The sequence below is a fragment of the Colossoma macropomum genome, unplaced genomic scaffold (assembly GCF_904425465.1).
Source record: "Colossoma macropomum unplaced genomic scaffold, Colossoma_macropomum, whole genome shotgun sequence".
Taxonomy (NCBI): domain Eukaryota; kingdom Metazoa; phylum Chordata; class Actinopteri; order Characiformes; family Serrasalmidae; genus Colossoma; species Colossoma macropomum.
In genome coordinates this window covers 2,265,942-2,286,132 of record NW_023494795.1, presented here as the reverse complement: position 1 = coordinate 2,286,132, position 20,191 = coordinate 2,265,942, and the positions used below count along the sequence as shown (strand labels likewise).

General features: G+C 42.2%; 1 protein-coding gene across 1 annotated transcript in view; it reads left to right on the top strand.

Annotated features, from left to right (window-relative positions):
• The first annotated feature begins 2,833 nt into the window (after positions 1-2,833).
• coq8aa (coenzyme Q8A, genome duplicate a) overlaps positions 2,834-20,191 on the top strand; it is a 51,261-nt gene continuing 33,903 nt past the window's right edge. Inside the window, exons 1-4 of the mRNA XM_036581188.1 lie at positions 2,834-2,941; positions 16,310-16,491; positions 18,334-18,666; positions 19,522-19,588. Of these exons, the coding sequence (XP_036437081.1) occupies positions 16,333-16,491; positions 18,334-18,666; positions 19,522-19,588 (559 nt within the window). The 5' untranslated portion in view covers positions 2,834-2,941; positions 16,310-16,332. The remainder of the gene's footprint in view (positions 2,942-16,309; positions 16,492-18,333; positions 18,667-19,521; positions 19,589-20,191) is intronic.

Below are 20,191 nucleotides of genomic sequence, written 5' to 3'. Positions count from 1 at the left end.
CTGAGCAAAGGCACTTATTGCCAATAGGAATGGCTTTTCTGAAACCACAGCACAATATTTCCTTGTCATGATATTATAACAGTTTTGAGGGTCTAGACGAGGGGTCAGCAACATGAGGCTCCGGAGCCACATGCGGCTCTTTTACCGCCCTGTTTTGGCTCCACAGCTGAATTAGATTTGTAGGTAAAAATAAAATAATCCTCCTTTACAGTAAAATAAAGCTCTGCTGATCATTCAACACAGTTTAACAATAAATGGTCTTAAACTCTGGAGTTAATGTAGAACACCCTTTAACCCTGAAGATCAGCGCAGACTGCTGGTCACCATAGCAACACAGACAATCTCTCCTAGCTAGTAGCTAACGAAATGGCAAAAAGAAAAACGTAAGATGAAAATCAATAATTTGCAGCCGAATGCACTCATTCGCATTTATAAACACTCAGTTTTCCTGATATGTTTGATCTGCAACGAGAAACTGTCAAACTCTAAAAGTCACGAGGCTGAAAAAAGTAGTGAAGCTTCTCATTCACCAGCTTCTTATTTGAATTTTCCCGTTCCACCTTAAATGGCACAGCAGTTACGTTCTGGCACCATTTAACCTTTTCAACTCCTTCGAACCACTGTTGGTTCCAAAACGCACTTCGTCCTATTCTTCATAACTTTCATATTTCATAAGCTACATTCTAAAGGTGGGGGTCGTATGAGAGCTGTAACTGTCTTCTTTCCAGTCAAATAGATGGGTGATGTAATTTCAAACCTTTATAATAAAAGAAGCTGAACTCACAATTTTTCCACAAATCTGGGCTGTAAACTATAAACAGATGGCGTCTCTTCAGTGATCTGCTCTGTAAACATTATTTCTATAAAATAATACAAAGAGCGTCTAAGATTTTTGGCTTTTGGCAGTAAATTGTAGGCATATAGCGATATGTGTATCATAAAACACACGTTCTGTTAATTTGAGGGGAGCTTTTACAAAAAAAAAAAATAAAATAAAAATGTACGTTTATTTCATGCAGTTACTGAATAATTTACCTTACGATTTGGGCATGTAAATTCAGATGGAAAAAACAAAATATGCCCTGGAGAATAATTAAGGTGGAACGGGAAATTTGAACAAGAAACTGGCGAATGAGAAACGACTTCAGCCTCAAAAAAAGTCGAATGTTGAGAGTCATTTTACAAAAACTGCACTACTTTTGAGGAAAAGTTTCCTGCCAGAGATGCGAGAAAAGCGGCTGTAGCTGAGCTAAAGCTTAAAGCAGAGCAAAGTCACTCTGTGCTTTTGTTTATATTATATTTTTTAGCTTATTCTAGCACATCAGCACAGACTGAGACAGATTTAAAGCCAAGATTCAAGATTCAAGAGTTTTATTGTCATATGCACAGCAGAAACAGGCAGTTACACTGTACAATGAAATCTTACTTTGCTGTTCCTCCATTCACCAAATATAATCTTAATATGATCTTAGAATAAAAAATTGAAAAATAGAGAAAAAAAATAGAATATATAAAATATAAGAATAGCACTGAAAACAAAAGTAAAGTACAGTTATGTGAGCAAAGTTGAAGAAGATTAAAGTTACATGTGCGTAGTGCAAGTATGTAGAGCAGCGCTTCATAAAGTGCATTAACAGATGTAAACAGTAGTGTTCTGACATCAACAGTGTATGTAAGGTGCAGTTATTGAGTGAAAAGTCGGCCAAAAGTTAAACCAGTTCAGAGTGGGAGGGGGGAAGAGGTAGTGTGTGAGGTGTTCACAAGCCTGATGGCCTGTGAATAGAAACTGTTCGTCAGTCTTGTAGTCCTGGACTTCACACTCCTGTAGCATCTGCCTGAAGGTAGGAGTGTGAAGAGTCTGTGCTGGGGGTGTGTACGGTCCCTGATCATGTTGTGGGCCCTCCTGATGACCGTGGTGTGATAAGTGTCCTGTAGTGAGGGGAAGGCTGCTCCTGAGATGGACTGTGCAGTGTTGATCACACGCTGGAGAGCCTTTCTGCCCTGAGCAGTGCAGTTTCCATACCAGACCGTGATGGAGCTGGTAAGAACACTCTCGATCGTACTCCTGTAGAAGGTGCTGAGAATTTTGGCTGGCATGCCAGATTTCCTCAGCCTTCTCAGAAAGTACAGTCGCTGCTGGGACTTCCTGATGATGAGGTGTGTGTTGTGAGACCGGGTGAGATCCTCACTGATGTGGATGCCAAGGAATTTGAAGGTTTTCACCTCTGTCTCACCTATGTACAGGGGTGTGTGTGGTTCTGTGTGTAGAGCCCAACAATCATTTCCTTGGTCTTGTCTGCATGTACAAAGTGCACCTTCAACGCAAAGTATAAGTCTAAAATGTTAAGATGTAAACCTTTGTACGTTCCATGATATAAACATAGAGCTTTCTGTACCTCTAAAGCCAATAATGTCTCTTTAAAATGGACAGTTAAAATGTTGTGGCTCCCAAGCTGGTTTGATTTTTGCTGAAAGGACAAAACGGCTCTCCTTAACATTTGGGTTGCGGCCCCTGGTCTATACGTCAGCTGAGCTCAGTACTTTAAGTACTTTCAGTATGTGACGTGTCCGTTTCTGATAAGTAGCGTTCCGGCGCGTTAAGGCTGCGGAGGCCCCGCGTTACGGGTTAAAACCACTGCGCCTGTTCCTCAATCAAGACACGCCCTTTAAATCGGAACGCCCGGTGTCATTGGTGGAATGACGCGCGAAAGGGAAAAGGTGCGTCATTTTTCCCCAGATAACAAACCAATGAGAGCTCCTGAATCAGTTTGACAGGCAGCGTCGCCTCCGCTGATCGACCAATGGCTGGCCTGGGTGGGCGGGACCAGGACGTGCAGACAGTCACAGAGTTAGTAAACATCGCTCCTCATGGTGCCTCAGCAGAGACACTGAAGGGGAAGGCAGGGCGCGGAGCGCGGCTTAATACTAGCAAGTAGAGGAGGTGAGTGTCGGTTTTATCCCATGCTAAGGCTTTTAATGCAGTTATTCTAGATGTTAGGAGAGTTTGAAGGCAAACGGAGGACTGGAAATAAGTCGTGTTTGGTCGGGAACTGGACGAGGCTGCGTCCTTCAGCGCGTTAGCTCCCTGTGCTAACCCCTCAGCACTGACCCCTCAGCGCTAACCCCTCAGCACTGACCCCTCAGTGCTAACCCTCAGTGCTGACCCCTCAGCCGAGCCTCACTCTCAGTTCTCCTCTTCACCTTTAACTACACAAGTGATTCGCAGAGGTGTAAAATTCATAGTCCAGAAAGTATAAAATCCTTCCCAGGATTTCGTTCCAACCGCCTGGACAGCCCCGCTGGTGGTTTAGTCTAACGAGAGAAGCCAGGCCGTTGGAACAAAATCCTGGGAAGGATTTTTACTTTCTGGACCTGAATTTTACACCTCTGGTGATTCGATACTCGCTTAAGCGTGTAACGTCAACAATTTTGTTCAACTCCATCTGTTTGTTAGTTTTACTTTACACGTGGCTCGTATTTGCGACAGACGTTTATTAATTCCTGACTTAATGCCTCGCGACCGTCTAGGACTAAGTTCGTGTTTGGACGTGTTTCTGAGCAATGGAGCTAACGGTCAGGTGGCCACGTGTCCACGCAGGCTGTGGCCACCTATGTAGTCATACATTCATATTTAGTATCACTACTAATGTTAAACATGTGCATAGTTGGCTGTATTATTTCCATATGGCGCCTATAGGCGTTTGGACGTTTATAAACAGTGCGTGTTTACATAAATATGTATGTGCGCATGCGTTTCCGCAGGATTAGACTGAGCAGAGTGAGTAAAGGAGGTCTGTCTGCTCATAAGGGCTCCCATCAGATTACCAGAGCAGTTTTATCGCTGCAGAAGTTTTGCAAAGTTTGCCCAGTAATGCTGTAGCTGCAAGGCCAGTTCAAGGAGAGATTGTGGCACGGGTGACTGCCTGTTGTTTTGTATGTCAACACAGAGAAAGAGAGACATTATTGGCTTTAGAGGTACAGAAAGCTCTATGTTTATATCATGGAACGTGCAAAGGTTAATGCCAGATAGAAACAGAAAATCTTAACATTTTAGACCCAGACTTTGTGTTGAAGGTACACTTTGGGCTTTATGACCATGGAGGTATTTAACAAAGCAGAATCAGCTTGGCGATGTAAATAAAACCCAAAGTCAGCCCTGGCCAATCGGGACAGAGCTGAGAGACAGACAGCCCTCAGCTTTTAGCTGAAGTGATTTATTAACACACACAAACTAGTAGTTAGCTGAGATTAGTTTTCTTCCAGTTTCATAAGAAATATGAACATGGCTCAGGGTGAAAGAGCCCAAATTTATAAGACATTTATAAATGCTTTGAAATTGTTGTTTGTTTTGTGGTTATAACGGTGCCGGAGGCCAGTATTGGCCCATAATCAGGTCAGAAAGTTCATGTCAGAGGAATTGTGTACCCACACCACGCTGCTGCCGACACAAACAGTGAGCATGTGGTTGAAGCCTGCAGGTACATGTGCTGTGAAAGTGTGATGGAGGTTTTTTTTTTTTTTCAGAAGGCATTGAATTGCAAATGTACAGGCAGGTCAAAACAAGCTGATTTATGAGTGAATATCAGTGAAGACTATAAGTGCCCTTACTTCCTTCTTGCAAGTGCACTGTTGTCAATAGGGATAGCCAAACTACACTATCTGGCCATACATCTACAAGTACACTAATCTGGCTGTATGAAAACAGGAAGAAGAGGGGTGTTTCTCCTCACGTGCACTGTGATTGGCTGTTGAAGTAGCGTGGCCGTTTGGTTCCCCCAAACAAGCGTGACCCCTGGATGATTGCCCACTGGGTTTCCTCTGTCTTGTGAGACCCATTTCCGCATGGCCTGTCACTCCACATCGCCTCTCGACACAAGACAACACTAACCTAAATGATGACATGGCTGAATGGCTCAACGCTGCCTACTGTCAGACGTTTGACGTTGTGGTGTCTCGTTTCATGAGGAGCACCTATTGTTTGGCACCCACGTCACCATCGCCTGCAAAACAAGAGATTTTTTCTATATCTAGGGCTGAAAAGGAAGAATGTGTCTGGTTGCCTGAGTATTTAGATTGGCTGCATTGCTGCATACGTTGCACATGGCATCACAGTGCTGTCCTGAGTGATTGTTAATCCTTTTTTAAGGCGTGTTCGGTCACGCCGCGTCTCCAGATGTAAAGATGACTGTAGCGCATTGCCCTGCCACCATGATTGTTCAGGAAGTGGGTGTACAAAGGCTTGGTTACACAAGTAATGGACTGAAAAGATGAAGGCTAGACTTTCACTGGCCTAAAGGAAGTGATTCATGCTAGGAACCAGAGAACGTGTAGAGAGGAGAATTCTCTCTCTGCCATGTCTCCCGGGTTTCACAGACGCTAGAGGGCAAGTTCAAAGTGAATGGGTTGATATGGAGCTTTTGAGCAAAATCGTAGTTTATAAATGCTTAAAGATTTTTAATGTAAAATAATTCATTTGTTCACATTTAATACACAAACATTTTAACACTGCTGTTATGTTTTTAAGAGCTTTTAAACTCGAGTTATAGGAGTTTAAAACGGCGCCTCATGTATGTTTATGACATCAGTGAGCGCGAACAGCCAATGAGCTGCTCCACTCGCAAACCGATCAGCAGTCAGTATCAGTAATGCTAACCGATCAGCACTCACTATCAGTATTGCCCGCCTTCTGCTGCCCAAAACCTGTTTGCTGTAGAAAAAAGGAAACATACAGGTGAGATTTCTTCTTTCTTTTAGTGAAATTCATCCTTCTGCTGTCTAAAATTAAAGGAAAGGTCCGGGCGAGGGATTAGAAACTATTTTAACTTTTTGTTTTTAGCTGTTTAGCTCCATTTACTCCCATTCATTGAGGACTCCCTCGTGGGCGCTCTCTGCTGTTTAGCAGTCCTGTTTTTGATATAATGGGGGGAAATAGGAAGTGGCCAGACTTCTCATAAACCGGCTCTGCTAGGAACCCAAATGCTACTGTCAAATTTAACCTTGACTGCTAAGGTGGGCTGTGTGACAGTGTTTGTTGTTATCGTCATAAATCAATATCATCACATTATGTGAAAAAATGACTTCGTTACTAAGAGAGCATAATTAGTAGGGATACATAATGATAGCGGAATCATATTGGTATCAGGACAGGTGTTTAGATTTGACCGATATTTGAAGCCTTTATTATTTAAAGCAGATAATTTAGCACATGTATATGTATATGTATGTGTGTGTGTGTGTGTGTGTGTGTGTGTGCACTTTGTAGTTCTACAGTTACAGACTGTAGTCCATCTGTTTCTCTGCATACTTTGTTAGCCCCCTTTTACCCTGTTACACAGCAGTGCTGCTGGAGTCCAAACTGGACTGATTCACTCAGACCAGCGCAACACACACTAACACACCACCACCACGCCAGTGTTACTGCAGTGCTGAGAATGACCCACCACCCAAATAGTACCTGCTCTGTGAGGATCATATATATGTATGTATGTATGTATGTATGTGTGTGTGTGTATATACATGTGTGTGTGTGTGTGTGTGTGTGTGTGTGTGTGTGTGTGTATATATGTCTTATGGATACTAGACTATACTAGCATTAGTTTTGCCATATTGGTTTTGATGAAATGTGTGAAACTTTGAATTAAAACCTCTATTTATAGTCTTTGACAGTATTTTTTAAATGTATTTCTTTTTTTTCCCAACTTGTCAAATCTCACAAAAATCAAACGTTGTAATGCCTGCTGTTTTCACATATATCTTGAAGTCTTGTGTAAAAGCGTTGTTGTGAAAATGCCGAGAATAGTTAAAGGAAAAAATGTATCTGGCACAGAAAGGATCTGCGTTCGCTGGCAGGACGGCAGCTGCCGGCGTGATGTTGAAGCCACCCAGTGCTTTATTGAGTTAGTCCAGCCCAAGCAAGATGAAGAAGCTCAAGTCACGTGTATCAGGCTTAAATAAGCCCTTGCAGAGCCCAGTAACGCTCACACTCACAGGAATGCCTCTGTCTTTTTACAGCTAAGCTAATTTTGCATTTATCGAGAATGAACTCGCGTTACTGAGCTCTGATTCGGCTTTGAAGCTGGAGTGCATGTAATCTGGTGGAAACTCATCTGGAGCACTGAAGCCTGTTTCTGGCAGAGCCTCTGATCTCGAGTCTTGTCAGACACTCGCTGCGTGATGACCTTATTTCCACTGTGGTGAAAAGCTGCGTAAGGCTTTGAAAGTCAAGCATTGCATCTCACAGCGCTTCTAGTCTCAGCAGCCAGCTTGAATAGTCTAGAATAAAGTGGTCAGTAGAGAAGAGCGGGGCACAAACTAACGCGGGGTAAAAAGTGACATGGATAAATTCAGGTTAAAACCAAATGTAGTCATGTCCTCACTTTATCTTAGTAACATCACTGCTGAATTTTGACAGCAGTTGGACAGATATTTATTGAGATTCATACTGAAGATCCTGGTTTGTGACATAAAAGGATTTGTTTTTGGATTCCTGAGATTTGTGCGCACAAGTAAAGCTAAAGGAAGGAACTATTTCCTAAAGGAAACACTGGGACACGGGCACATCTCTCTATATAAACGCAGAACCGTCCAGTTCTGCCCTCAGTTTAATCAAAGATGTTCTATAGATGTCATGTAAATAAAACATAATTCAGTTTTAATATGCAAGTATTTGCGGTTCTACTTTGTGGTTGAAAGTAAATTTGCCGCTTTTATAGCCTGTGTATGTATTTAGGTTGGCAAGCTTGTCTAGTTTAAACAGCATGGAACCATATTGAATTAACTGCATTGCATCGCTTTTATGTGGGCAGTCGTGGGCTGGAGGTTAGGGAGCCAGCCCTGTGAACAGAAGGTCACGGGTTCGATCCCCTGAGCCGACAGTACGTGACTGAAGTGCGCTTGAGCAAGATACCTAATTCCCAACTGCTCCCTGGGCGCTGTGGATAGGGCTGCCCACCGCTCTGTGCAGGTGTGCTCACTGCCCCCTAGTGTGTGTGTTCACTAGTATATATGTGGTGTTTCACTGCATGGATTGGTTAAATGCGGAGGTGAAATTTCCCTGTTGTGGAGTCAATAAAGGGTAACTTAACTTTACCAGACCTTTTAGCAGCAACCAGCCCCTCCGTCTGTTATAATCAACCCCACCTATGGAAGAAGTCAGGCTTTGTCATTCCAGCTCTATACAAATTCACAGTGAAACGAAACAAGGAACTACACAGGGACACAAGTGAGACAATACAATAAACACAGTGCAGACACACACACACACACATAATCTAAACCGCTTATCCTTCTGGGTCGCGGTGGGGTGCTGGAGCCTGTCCCAGCTGTCACAGTGCAGACAATACAGTACAATAAATAAATACAAAAGACTTACAGTAAATAGAGAACAGAGCGCAGGCAGTACACAGTACTGAGAGTATGTGGAGCTGTGCAAAGGAGGATGAAACCTACTATGACATATTAGCAGCTTAGGAGATAGCCTAGCATATATGAGCATAACAGTCACTGGTCAACTCCTGGTGGGAGTTTATAAGCAGATAAACACTTTTCCTTCCACTCTATAGTGGTACAGATGGGAGGTAGTGGTCCAGATCTGGGGTTCAGCCCAGTTCACTGTAGAGCTGTATATTCTGGCAGATCATCACCCAGAATCTTTTGATTAACCTGTAAAATGTGCAGCTACTTTTTTTGATTTGACATAAAGATTTAAACATCAACAAAACATGCAGTGATTCCGTATTGTTTATTGGGTGTTATGAACTAAACCATAAAAACAAACAAACAAAATAAGAAACCAGTGTAGCAGAAAGACAAAAAAGGAAAAAAAAATTGATGATTCTTCAGTAAAGCCGTTCTTGAAGTCCTCTGTACGTTTCCTCACATCACTGTTACACTCAGTGAACCTGAAATATAAAAACAGCCAGTTTACGTTTTAAGTTAATATGATTTTTGTTTCAAAGTGGAGCAGATTTGCCTTTTTTACAGAGATTTCAGGCTCTCAGGCATGCATTCTCTCTCTCTCTCTCTCTCTCTCTCTCTCTCTCTCTCTATCTCTATCTCTATCTCTCTCTCTCTCTATCTCTCTATCTGTATCTCTATCTCTATCTGTATCTCTATCTGTATCTCTCTCTCTCTCTCTCTCTCTCTCTCTATCTCTCTATCTGTATCTCTATCTCTATCTGTATCTCTATCTGTATCTCTCTCTCTCTCTCTCTCTCTCTCTCTCTCTCTCTCTCTCTCTCTCTCTTTCTTTCTTTCTCTCTCTTTCTCTCTCTCTCTCTCTCTCTCTCTCTATCTGTATCTCTATCTCTATCGCGCTTCTCGCGTGCATTCGCCCACATGTGCTCCCCCGCTCGCTCTCACACCCCTGGCATGTCACTATTTGCATGAGCCAAGACTTAAAACTAACAATAACAAACACAGTTGATTTTGTCGCAGCGTCACGACCAGAAAAAGACTGAGTTAAGACGGCCGTCCTGACCACCTCACACTGAACGAGTGCGACGCGACTCTAGCAAGACTCTCATGATTTTATCCCGACATTGGAAAGTCTATTAAAAGTCGTTTGGTGAAAGGCTGGCGTAACATTAAGTGTGTTTGCATGCACTCACAAATCACACGCAGATCAGATTGTGTCAGTAATCCGATCGTGTTTATACGCACTTGAGTAATCAGATAATGGGGACACTCCTAGCCTATGTGAATCAGACAGTAATCAGATTTCTGCTTTGCAGCCAGCCGATAAACTCACAGAAGAAGACAAGATGTCAACGTAACGTAAAACTCAAACTTAATGAGCAGCTTTTTTTAAACGTTGCGCCGCTTCACCTGAAAATATGAACATACATCATCTAGAAGATGAAGAATATTTACATTCTTTATTTATTATTATTTGGTTTCAGCGCCGCTCCAAAGTGTTTTGCGGTGTTTCGCAGCAACACTGCTCACTCACTGATCTCGCGCATGCGCAGACTGAGAAATCCGAAAGAAATCAGAGTAAGAGTTTACATGAACTGAGAAATCTGAGTACTGAGCTAAAATCCAGTCTCTTTATCGGATGTCTAGATCGGAGTACGCTGTTTACATGACCATTTGCATAATCGGATAACTGCAGAAATCTGATTATGATGGATTACTGAGTGCATGTAAACACACTTATTGTTAAAGTAAACTGAAATGTGCAAAAATGCACGGAGTCAAGTTCATGCTTTCATTTGTAGCAGAGGTGCGTGGGTTGCTTGTGTATAAACCTGTTATTCTTGCTCAAATGGCATTAAAATGTGAGCGTAAACGTGCCGGGCCGTGCCCCGCTCTCGCCTACACGGTGTTATGACTTTCCTTTTGTTGTTGTGGTTCAAATCTAAGTAGTCATCAAAGCCTGTTCTCCACCGTTGGCTATAAGCTAACTCTTACTTCGGGAATGAGGTCAAGTCTAAAGTCCTCTTACTCACAGGATGGGCAGGCTGTCAACACTCAGGCTTTCAAGTGTCCTCCTTTCTCTCAGGGCAGAATGCTTTATTACTCCCCCCAACAAAGTGTGATTTATCCAGCCTCTGATTATCGAAAGTGATTATTATTGTGAGGGGAGGTTTTTACATCCGTGAGGAAGCTAGAAAATGGGATGATTGTCCCCAACGAGTGTTTCAGTAGTTTCCATAGAGCTTAACATTTAGCATGTATGGGACGTCTTTCTTTACAAAAACATGGTTAGGGCTGGGCGATTAATCGAAAAGTAATCAAAACCGACTTTCAGAACCTCTAACCAATGTAATCTGGGCCATGTCGGTTATTTAGATTTTTTTTTTTTTTTATTTAATTCTGTTAATCCTTTAAAAATCCCTTAAAACTTACTACCGCTCGTGTATCACGTGACTCCACCACGTCCGGTCTGCCACATGGAAGCTATGGCTGCGTTCACACATCAGGTAAAAGTGGCCCAAATCTGATGTTCTCACCCAAATCTGATTATTTTGTTTGGCTGTTCAGATTATCTTTTAAATGTGATCTGTATCATCAGTCTGAACAGATCAGCTCCTAAACTGAGCCACATGCTCAAAAGAACAGAGCGTCACGCTGCTTCACGGCTCATCCAGAGGTAAACAATCACGACCGCCAACGAACGCCAGTCACTCCCGGAGGATCAGCTTCATCTTCACCAGCATCACAGGAGCCGTCATGAAGCCTCACTGACTGACAGCTGGGCTCATCACCCAGAATGTGTTCCAGCCGTAAAAAGGGCGCGGTCACTTCTTTGGTTCGCGTCCTCGGATTCTTTAAACTTTGCTTTCAGACTTTTAACTGTTCTTTGACGCTGCAGCCTCGTTCTCCTGCGGCCGCGTTCGGACATTTCTTTAGAAATCCCTCCAAACACGGAGGGTTTTGGATCATTTTTGTACAGAAATATCAGCCCAAATATTTATTGGGTCTCAAATTATGACGACTGTCGAGTTGGGTTGACGTAAAAGCTGCGCGAATTCTGATCTGGCTGTTGAGACGAATTACATTAAGATATGCAGAATATATTTACAGCACAAACCTTGTCAGTGAACTATGAGGGCAAAAAAGCAAACAACAAAACAACAACAAAATAATCATTCATTAATTGTAATCAAGGTAAAATATTAAATTAATCATGATATTGATTGAGGTCATACCGCCCAGCACTAAACATGGCTACCCTAAGGTGTTGCTTATGACGTTTAAAGCCCTCAGAGACCTGCAGTCGGGTTATAATGTGATGAGGATTGCACCTTCTAGCCATTTGCTGATTTAACAGAGTACTGTATGAGCCGAAGGGCTTATTTATTTAGGAATGGTGACAGACAAACGAGATCTTTTCTCGAAAGACAAAGATTTATGTGAACCTCTTTCTCATGATGGTCAATCACATGGAAATATCTGTGTGTATCTGCACACCATCTGACCACGTTTTTGGCTCACGTAGGAGAAAAGTACTGCAAATATCGGCTGAGTAGCCTCTCACAACTCTAACCTGAAGGAGCCTCTTATAATCCTGTGTCTGCTTATATGGGAGCTGCACTCATCGCATTCAGAAAAGCACCTTCGGTCAACTGTTCTCTAATCCGCATCAACACAGAGGCTGAAAACAGGTTGTTCACGTTTTTAAAAAAAACATGCTCGTGTTTCTGCTCAGTGTCTTGCTGGCTAACTTGGTTTGGTATCATCTGGTGGTTCTTGCTGTAAGTTTAATAAATCACTCCTAAACAAAAACCTGTTGTAATAATAAAACCCCGACAGCGTGCTGTGTGTTAAGTTACCCTGTAGGCTACAGTTATCAGGGCGTACAGATGGGCGTATAAGGGGAATTCTGCCAAGTTTTCAAACGTTCTGCATATATTCAGTGTAGGCGAGGGCAGTATGGGAAAAATATTGTATTGTGTAAAATTGACCATGTTATGCGTCGTTACATTATATAATTTGAAAGACAAAATGTGCTATTAAATCCAGTTAAACAGGACAGATTTTCAGTTTTTTAATGAAACATGCAGTCGATCAGTGCTCTTTAAATACTGATGATATCCATTAAATGCACAGAAATACATATAGTGCATCAAAATAACAGTGGTGATTAAGTGTCATCAGTAACCCAGTGGTTCAGGTGTAAACAAAGTTATTCAGAGTGGTTGAATTGAAGTAATTCATCCTTGAGAAACTTGATGTGAAGTAATTTATTATTAAGAATGTATGAATATTAGAATACAAAATGGGGGAAAAAACAGGTGGAGCAATGCTTAATTAGATAGATTGAGTTTATGCAGCAGCAGCATCAGGAGGGTCAGTTCAATAGCTGATTTAACCTTGTTTTCTGATCTGTTTTCCTTGGTTTGCTCTGATCTGTGATCTCTTAGTCATGTAGATCCACATGTTCGTCACCACTGAAAGCTTATTCAGTGAAACCGTAAGTTACAGGTCAGCCAAAATCAAGGAAAGCTGACAGATAAAAAATGTGAATATTTTAACCATTCTGAACCAGCCTGGACTGACGAACCCTTCCACGATGGTGGATCATTCATAGAACTCTGCATTATGACATCTCGTTTCCTAACCCCATTTACCAGCTCTGTCTCTCAGTTCTTTTCCCAAATCAGAGATCATTGCCTTGTACACATCACCACCGGGTTACTCGTCCATCATTGAGGATATCCAATCCCATCGCTCCATCTTCCAGGCCTGGATGTGCTACCTTCACATCAAGCCTGTTCAGTAGCACCAAAGAAACCACAAGAAATGTAAATGATTAAAAATCTTTATTTAAATCTCGAAGCACTTTGCTCTAGGCACATGTTTGCCTGTCATTTCTAATATTCTTTGGCACACAATTCCGGAGTTGAATAGCGAGTCTAGGGCTCGTCAGTAAGCCTGCCTCAGCCGAGTGAAGTGGCCTTGATGGGATAAAATGCTTCAAGAGCGGTAGGATGCGCTGGACGCCTGAGCTGACTGACGACATTATTGCAAATTGATTCCATCCATTGTGGTGACCAACAGGCTGGACAATTAAATGTAAGACGCTGATGCTGTAGCCTTCTATACTCAGAATATCTTCCTTTGCAAAACATGAATGGGGCCTTAGTGATTTTGAAGCTGAGGGTACACTAAAGTTAAACACTGTAAGACAATTTAAACGGTCAAATTTTAAATAGTCACTCAGAACGGTCTGATGTGAAATGCTTCATTTTACAAAATATGTGGTACTGGTGGTGACAGGAACAAGACATCTGAGGCCTCTCAAAGCTCCTGTACATAAAGTATTTACATAAAATGGTTCTGAATACGTGTTGCCATTGGCGACGCTCACGGGGGCTCGGACCTAGATTTTCCTGTTAAGCTGCTTTGTGACAACACCTGTTGTAAAAAGCGCTACATAAATAAACTTTGAGAACTTTGAATGCAGAGATTGTGTGAATTCTGTTTGGTTAAATGTTCCACTGATTGAATGAATAACACTAAATCTGCCAGTAGCTCAGTGAAATACAGCATTAACAGAGGTAAATGTGTCGGTGGCTGAGGGGAAATAACCGTTTGTAAACTGTACGTGGGCTTTGAGTGACTAAAATCTTAGGACCTACTTAAAGGAACAGGCAGGCAAGCCTCAGACAAGCGAGGAAGAGTCTGTGAATGAGAGAGGAGGAAACATTAGCATGTTCAGATCATTACTTCTCTGGGAGTTTGTGTGGATCCACATAATCACTAAGGCTAATTTTATCATTATTAGGTTGTTTGCCCTTCTTCTGGAGTTAAGATACACTGCCATTTCATTTGATTCAGTATGAAGCGTGACAAGCCTGAAAATCACAATAAAACGGCCAATTTTTCAAGCTCTTGCAGTCTAAGTGAATATTTGCACCGTGTAAACAAAGAACGAACCCTATCAATTTGGTGGAACGATCCCATAATGCAGGCATTCCCAAGCCCTGTTATAAGAAAGATGAAGGTAAATTAGTTATCAAAAGATGTTGAGTTACTGAGTATTAAATTATTTAATGTGATTTTTATAGAAGATTTATATTAATACAGAATAGAAAGTAGGTCAAAGCTGCGGTGAGCAGTGTGTATTTGTGTTGGGGGGTGGGGGGGCGTTATAATCGATAATCACGCCTTTTTAAATGAGAAAATGTTGTGCTAACTATTTTTAGATATCGCCCAGGCCTAATCTAATCTCTGTCTCATTTAAGTGTCCTTGGCTTCCTGAGTGCACGTGTCAGTCATGACCTCTTACGGCATGAATTGTGTTGAACCTTTGATGGGATCTTTTGGCCAAAGTGAGCACTGATAACAGCTGTGTTTTGCTTGCAGGCCAGGAACTGTAAGGCTTGTTGATCTACTGAACTGGGCAGTGCGCTGGCCGCGGGCCTGAAGAGCTCAGCTCCCACGCCCAGTAGAATCCAGCCTCCCTTTTGGCATGGGCTTTCCTTCAGGCTGCTCCTCTAACTTGTTTTTAGTTTTGTGCTGTTATTTTGTCCAGTAAACTTTTATAGCTTACTTTATTTATTTTATAGCTTTTATAATTACAACAGTGGAGCCACCAGCATCTGGCACTGATCATGAACTCTACCTCTTACTTTGACAGAGAACGTATGAGATGGTTCTAACTTTGCTACACTTCCTCCTGTGATTCAAATCTCGTCGGCTCTGCCATTCTCTCTTCATCCGGGGTCACCCAGAGGAGGCTGGGTTCCTCGCTTGAGGCTGGGTTCCTCTCCAGGTTTCTTCCTCTTACTCATAGGGAGTTTTTCCTCACCACTGTCGCCTCTGGCTCGCTCAGGGGTGGGGCTTGGATCCGAATTTAGCTCCTTACGTGGACTCCTTTTTATTTTTATTTTATTTTCTTTTTATTCTTTTGATGACCTTTCCATAAACTGTTTTCCTTCTATAAACTGCTTTTCTGTAAAGCTGCCTTGAGACAACACTAGTTGTAAAAAGCGCTATATAAATAAGTTGTTGTTGTTGTTGTTGTTGTTGTTGTTGTTCCTTTGATCTTCCTTAACATTTGTGTTACAGTTATCGAAACTGGTTTGGCCCTTACTTAACTTAAAGGGCAAAGACAAGAAATGCTACAATTGTAAATGCTTACATCACAACATTTAGGGTGTTTTCACACACGAGCCGTTTCAGCGTCTGAAGTGGACTCAGACCTCTGAGTCATGGTTTCCTGGGCATATGTTAACACGAAAAATGGACTCGACCCTCTAACGGCTCTATCGAGAGGTGGTCTCAGTCCGGTTCGTTTTGTGGCTCGTTTGCAGCTTACAATTGCGTTGCGTGCCCAGCATGAGCCTTTAACCCTGCTTTCACACTGAACTCTGAATGAATTAATGTTCACCGCTATTCTTTCTTCATAATTTCGCTGCGGACACGGACTTTTTCCGGGTGGGGCTCAATGAGGAGCACAGCTGAAAACGGAACCCACCGCCACAAACACGCAGGGTCATTTTTCCAATTTTGCGCGATGCACGTCGGCCAGTCGTTTCAGCGCGGCTAATAGGAGAGCAGCAGGTGGGTCTGGTGGTTCCTCTCACCACCACTGTGAACACAAAAAGCTCTGAGGTCATTTGCAGTGGGTTGGTCACTTTCAGTTCGGTTCATTTGAAAAGAACGGTATGTGAAAACACCCTGAGTTGTTTTTGTGATTAATCGGCACTGAGCTTTTACTTTGTTCTCACACACTGAGACCAGAAGCAACAGGTGATGCATTATTTATGTGATATATTATCACCAGGAGCGCTCTTTCAAACTGTGACCCAGAATGACTAGTTGACCTTCGGCTCGGGTCTGACTCTGCTTTCTCTTCTAGGTGTGAGGGAGCGAGCACGCACCATGGCGGGCGACATGCTGTTGCTGATGAGGGGTTTGGCCAAGCTGAGCCAGGCGGTGATCGAGACCCAGTCCAGCACGCTGCGAAGTGGAGTGTCTGTGGCCCAGAACATGCAGATGACTGCAGAACAGGGCATGAGCGTAGCCATGCAGAAGATACAGGTGGGTTCTGCTCCATATCATGCTCCTAAACTGTGGACATGAGGGGATTTTTAGAGGTATTATTTTATGTGTATATATATATGTTTTTATACATATTTATGTGTAACATCATGTCTCAGGGGCCATGGATTAAAATGAGCCAGTTTGCTAAAACCAGGAAATTTTCTTTTGTGATGATTAATATGCATTGTCATATACAAATGGACAGGTGATAGGGGTGAGAGTCTAATCTGACCTATCAAATCCAACGTTTGCCTACTTTCTGTCGTACTTTAAACGCATATGCTTCTTTAAATTAAAGTCACATATTAAAAAATACACAATTGAGTAATAAACTCCTGCTGGTGTGGGTTCAGTGTGCTTTAAAGCAGGGGTTCTCCACCTTTTCCACCCCAAGGCCCACCTGTGTATAACTACAAAGCATAGCGGCCCACAGAAAAACTAAAATCAACAAATACAACTTTATTTTTCTATTCTTAATTGCTGACACTGACAACTTGAGAAGTCTGGTTGTCAGCAGTCTAGCTGTCTGCATCGCAGTTGTCTCAAACTGGTGTTTGATCAGCCTGCCGCTGCAGTGTTTTTATTTGTATTTGTCTCTCTTAATATTTATATTGGTTATAATGTGAAAACGTTTCATTCTTAGATTTTTAATTAAGTTCATCTTTTTTCCACTTATGTTTTATGACTTGCAGTGATGTTACCGGCCGCTACAAATTACCACCTCCCCCTGAGTTCAGGCGCGCGGACCACTAGAGGGTGCTTCCCAGCCCGCTGGTGGTCCGCGGCCCACAGGTTGAGAAACCCTGTTTTGAAGGACGCAGAAAAAGCGACTTTCTTTTCTTTCTTTTCTATAAATCACCCTTAAAAAGTGACTTGCATTTCTGGAATTTGGCTGTAGACAAATGTGGGACACCACAAAGTTTTAAATTTAATAATTTTATAGCTCATCTGAGCCAGTGAGTCACTCATGCTCTGTGGAAAATGCAAACTGGGAAACCCCCCCCAGCATTGGAGTTAATCTTTCAGTAAATATTTAAACCTAAATCCTAACTCTGCGTATTACTGGGTTAGCCTGTTAACTGGTTAGCAATCTACTGAGCTGGTTGCTAAACAAAGCCAACCTGGTTCCCCCAACTTTCAAGCATTGTCAGTCTTGAAGTATTGTTTTAACGCAAACAGTCCTCCTGATCCATGTGGGCTGTGAGAATTTAGACCAGCAGCAGAGCGTGAGGTCTAGCTCTGTAATGGGCAGCTGTCTATGATGTAGCGAGGTTAAATTTTGGAATTTGCTGAGACGGTTATTAAATGTTTTGAAACGCCATCTCATCTTTTGTCTTTTGAGTTTTGTACACACTGACGGTGTTGGATTACAGCCCATTTGTTTCAAAGTCTATTATCCTTCCGAAGCATGATTCAGTGCAGTGTCACACAAACAAAAGGTTTAATCAAATTGCACTTGCTTATTAAAGGGTTCCTGTCTGTGTTGAAAGTGACCCCACTGTTACAGCGCTACCTGCTTATCAGAGGCCGTTTAGATCACTTGGAATTATAGTAAACCCTCATTGAAGTGACATGTCTTTTATTACTGTTTATGAATTTTTTTAGCTTCTTCTTATGTCTCTTTTAGTATTCTGTCTATTAATGTGTGGACGCTGGTAAATGTGTAGTGTAGAGAAGTGTTTGAAGGGCTTCCCAACACAACAATGTAAAAAGGTCAGCATTAAAGGATTAAATAATGGTCATTTTTTGGTCTCTAACTTTCAATTAGTTAGTCATGTTGGCATTTTGGTTGGAGTATTTTGAAAGTAACCCGTTCCTTCTGATCTGCATTTGCTGTAGGAGTTTACGGGTCAGCAGCAGAGTGTGACGGACTTCAGTGAAGAAATGGACAATAAGTATGATTTTTCCGGCAAAGAGGACAGCTTTGAGGGTACGGAGCACAGAGGCTCGGCCGACGATGCTTTCAGGGACGCTAACGTGGGCGTGGCCGGGGCGAACAGCCAGCCTACAGGCAAATCTAAGCTTTTTGAGGGCTACAAGGACCCTACTAAGCAGTTCACCGGAACTCGATACTATCACCAAGACCACTCGTCTGTGGGTGGTCTCACGGCTGAGGACATTGACAAAGCCAGAGAGGCCAAGCGGAGTGGCACCAAACCCCATAAACAAATGGTACAGAAGTCATTCCTCTCAACATGTCATCACCTACGTGCCGACAGTTATAAATATCTCCTCTCCTTTCACACGTTGTGTGTTAAATAGTTGCAGGGATTGAGCAGTTTGGTGCTGCATTCTATCCTCTTTGCTAATCACTCTTATGAGTTCTGTACAGTTCTGTGACTGGCAACAGTAGCGGAACCCTATACAGAGCCATTTTTAGAAGATTGTTCTAGCAAGAGGAGATTATATATCGCTGCTATCTGAAGAAAACCTTGTATCTCCATTTTTTTACGTTTTTAATTTTTGACATAATTTGTAAATACCTGTTTCCCTTTACATTGGGTGTAAATTTTATGATGAACGGACAAAAAGAAGCGACCCAAAACGACTTGGAAAAACCTCTGGTTCCATTGACTTACATTAAAAGTGAAGTGCGTTTTTTCCTTCTCCTGTAAAGTTGCCGTTCTGGAGATACGAGGTTTTGTTTCCGACAACAGCGATATAATGCAAGTATAACAACAACAATAATAATAATAATGATAGATGCTATGTACAATATAACACTATTGCCTTTACTAAAGAACCATTGAAGAACCCCTTGGAGAACTGGAGAGAGATTAGAGGAGTTTATGACTTGGTCTGGGCAGTAATGGCTTGTTTCTCTCTCTGTGCCCTAAACTCTACATGAACCTTCAGAGAGTGTGTTTGTTTGAGGGTAAATATTTTAAATTTGAGTGTATATGTTTGGGTTAAATGGAGAAAATGTATGGGTGTTGTTTTTCAATCTCAAGTCTTGGTGAAGAAGATAAGATGAAATCGTAGTCACTGCCTTTGCTGTACGGTACGAATGTTGTCTTCTGTTTTTAGCTAAGCGAAAGAGCGAGGGAGCGGAAGGTTCCTGTAACGCGGCTGGGAAGACTGGCAAACTTTGGAGGTAAGACGGGTTGACTTCTAACTTGTTTGCAAACAAATGGTGGTTACCACAGCGTCAGTGCTATGGCTGTGTCCTCTGTCTAGCTTCATGCCCAATAACCTCGAACAACAGTGTTGCATAACCTTCTGTCTAAACTGCCATTAGCCTGCATCGCTGAGGCATCCCAGCAAGGCCAGTGTCAATATTTACTCAAAGCAGTGGTTATTTAGTGTTTTTTTTTTTTGCCAAAGTCTCCATGTCAGACCAGTTTTAATGGCACAGGTCCATCGGGGCTCTTCACCGTAAGCCTTTTAGAAGAATTATTTGCATTAAATGGTTTGTTCAGGGTAGTGATGAAAATTTTGGTCTTTACTTGGTGAGTAATCATTAACTGGCAAGTCTAAAATCAAGGACACAGCCGTCAAAATATCAGTTATAAATGAACACTTCTGAAATCTGATTGAAAAGACTAAAATAACACGCTAATGGAAGCTGACATCAAATGAATTCTGTACTAATAGATTGAGATGTGTTATTTGGAGCGTGGAACGTAGTACTGATAGATGGGCCCAGGCATATACATGCAGATAAATAAACAGCTTGAAATCATGTTATACTATATAA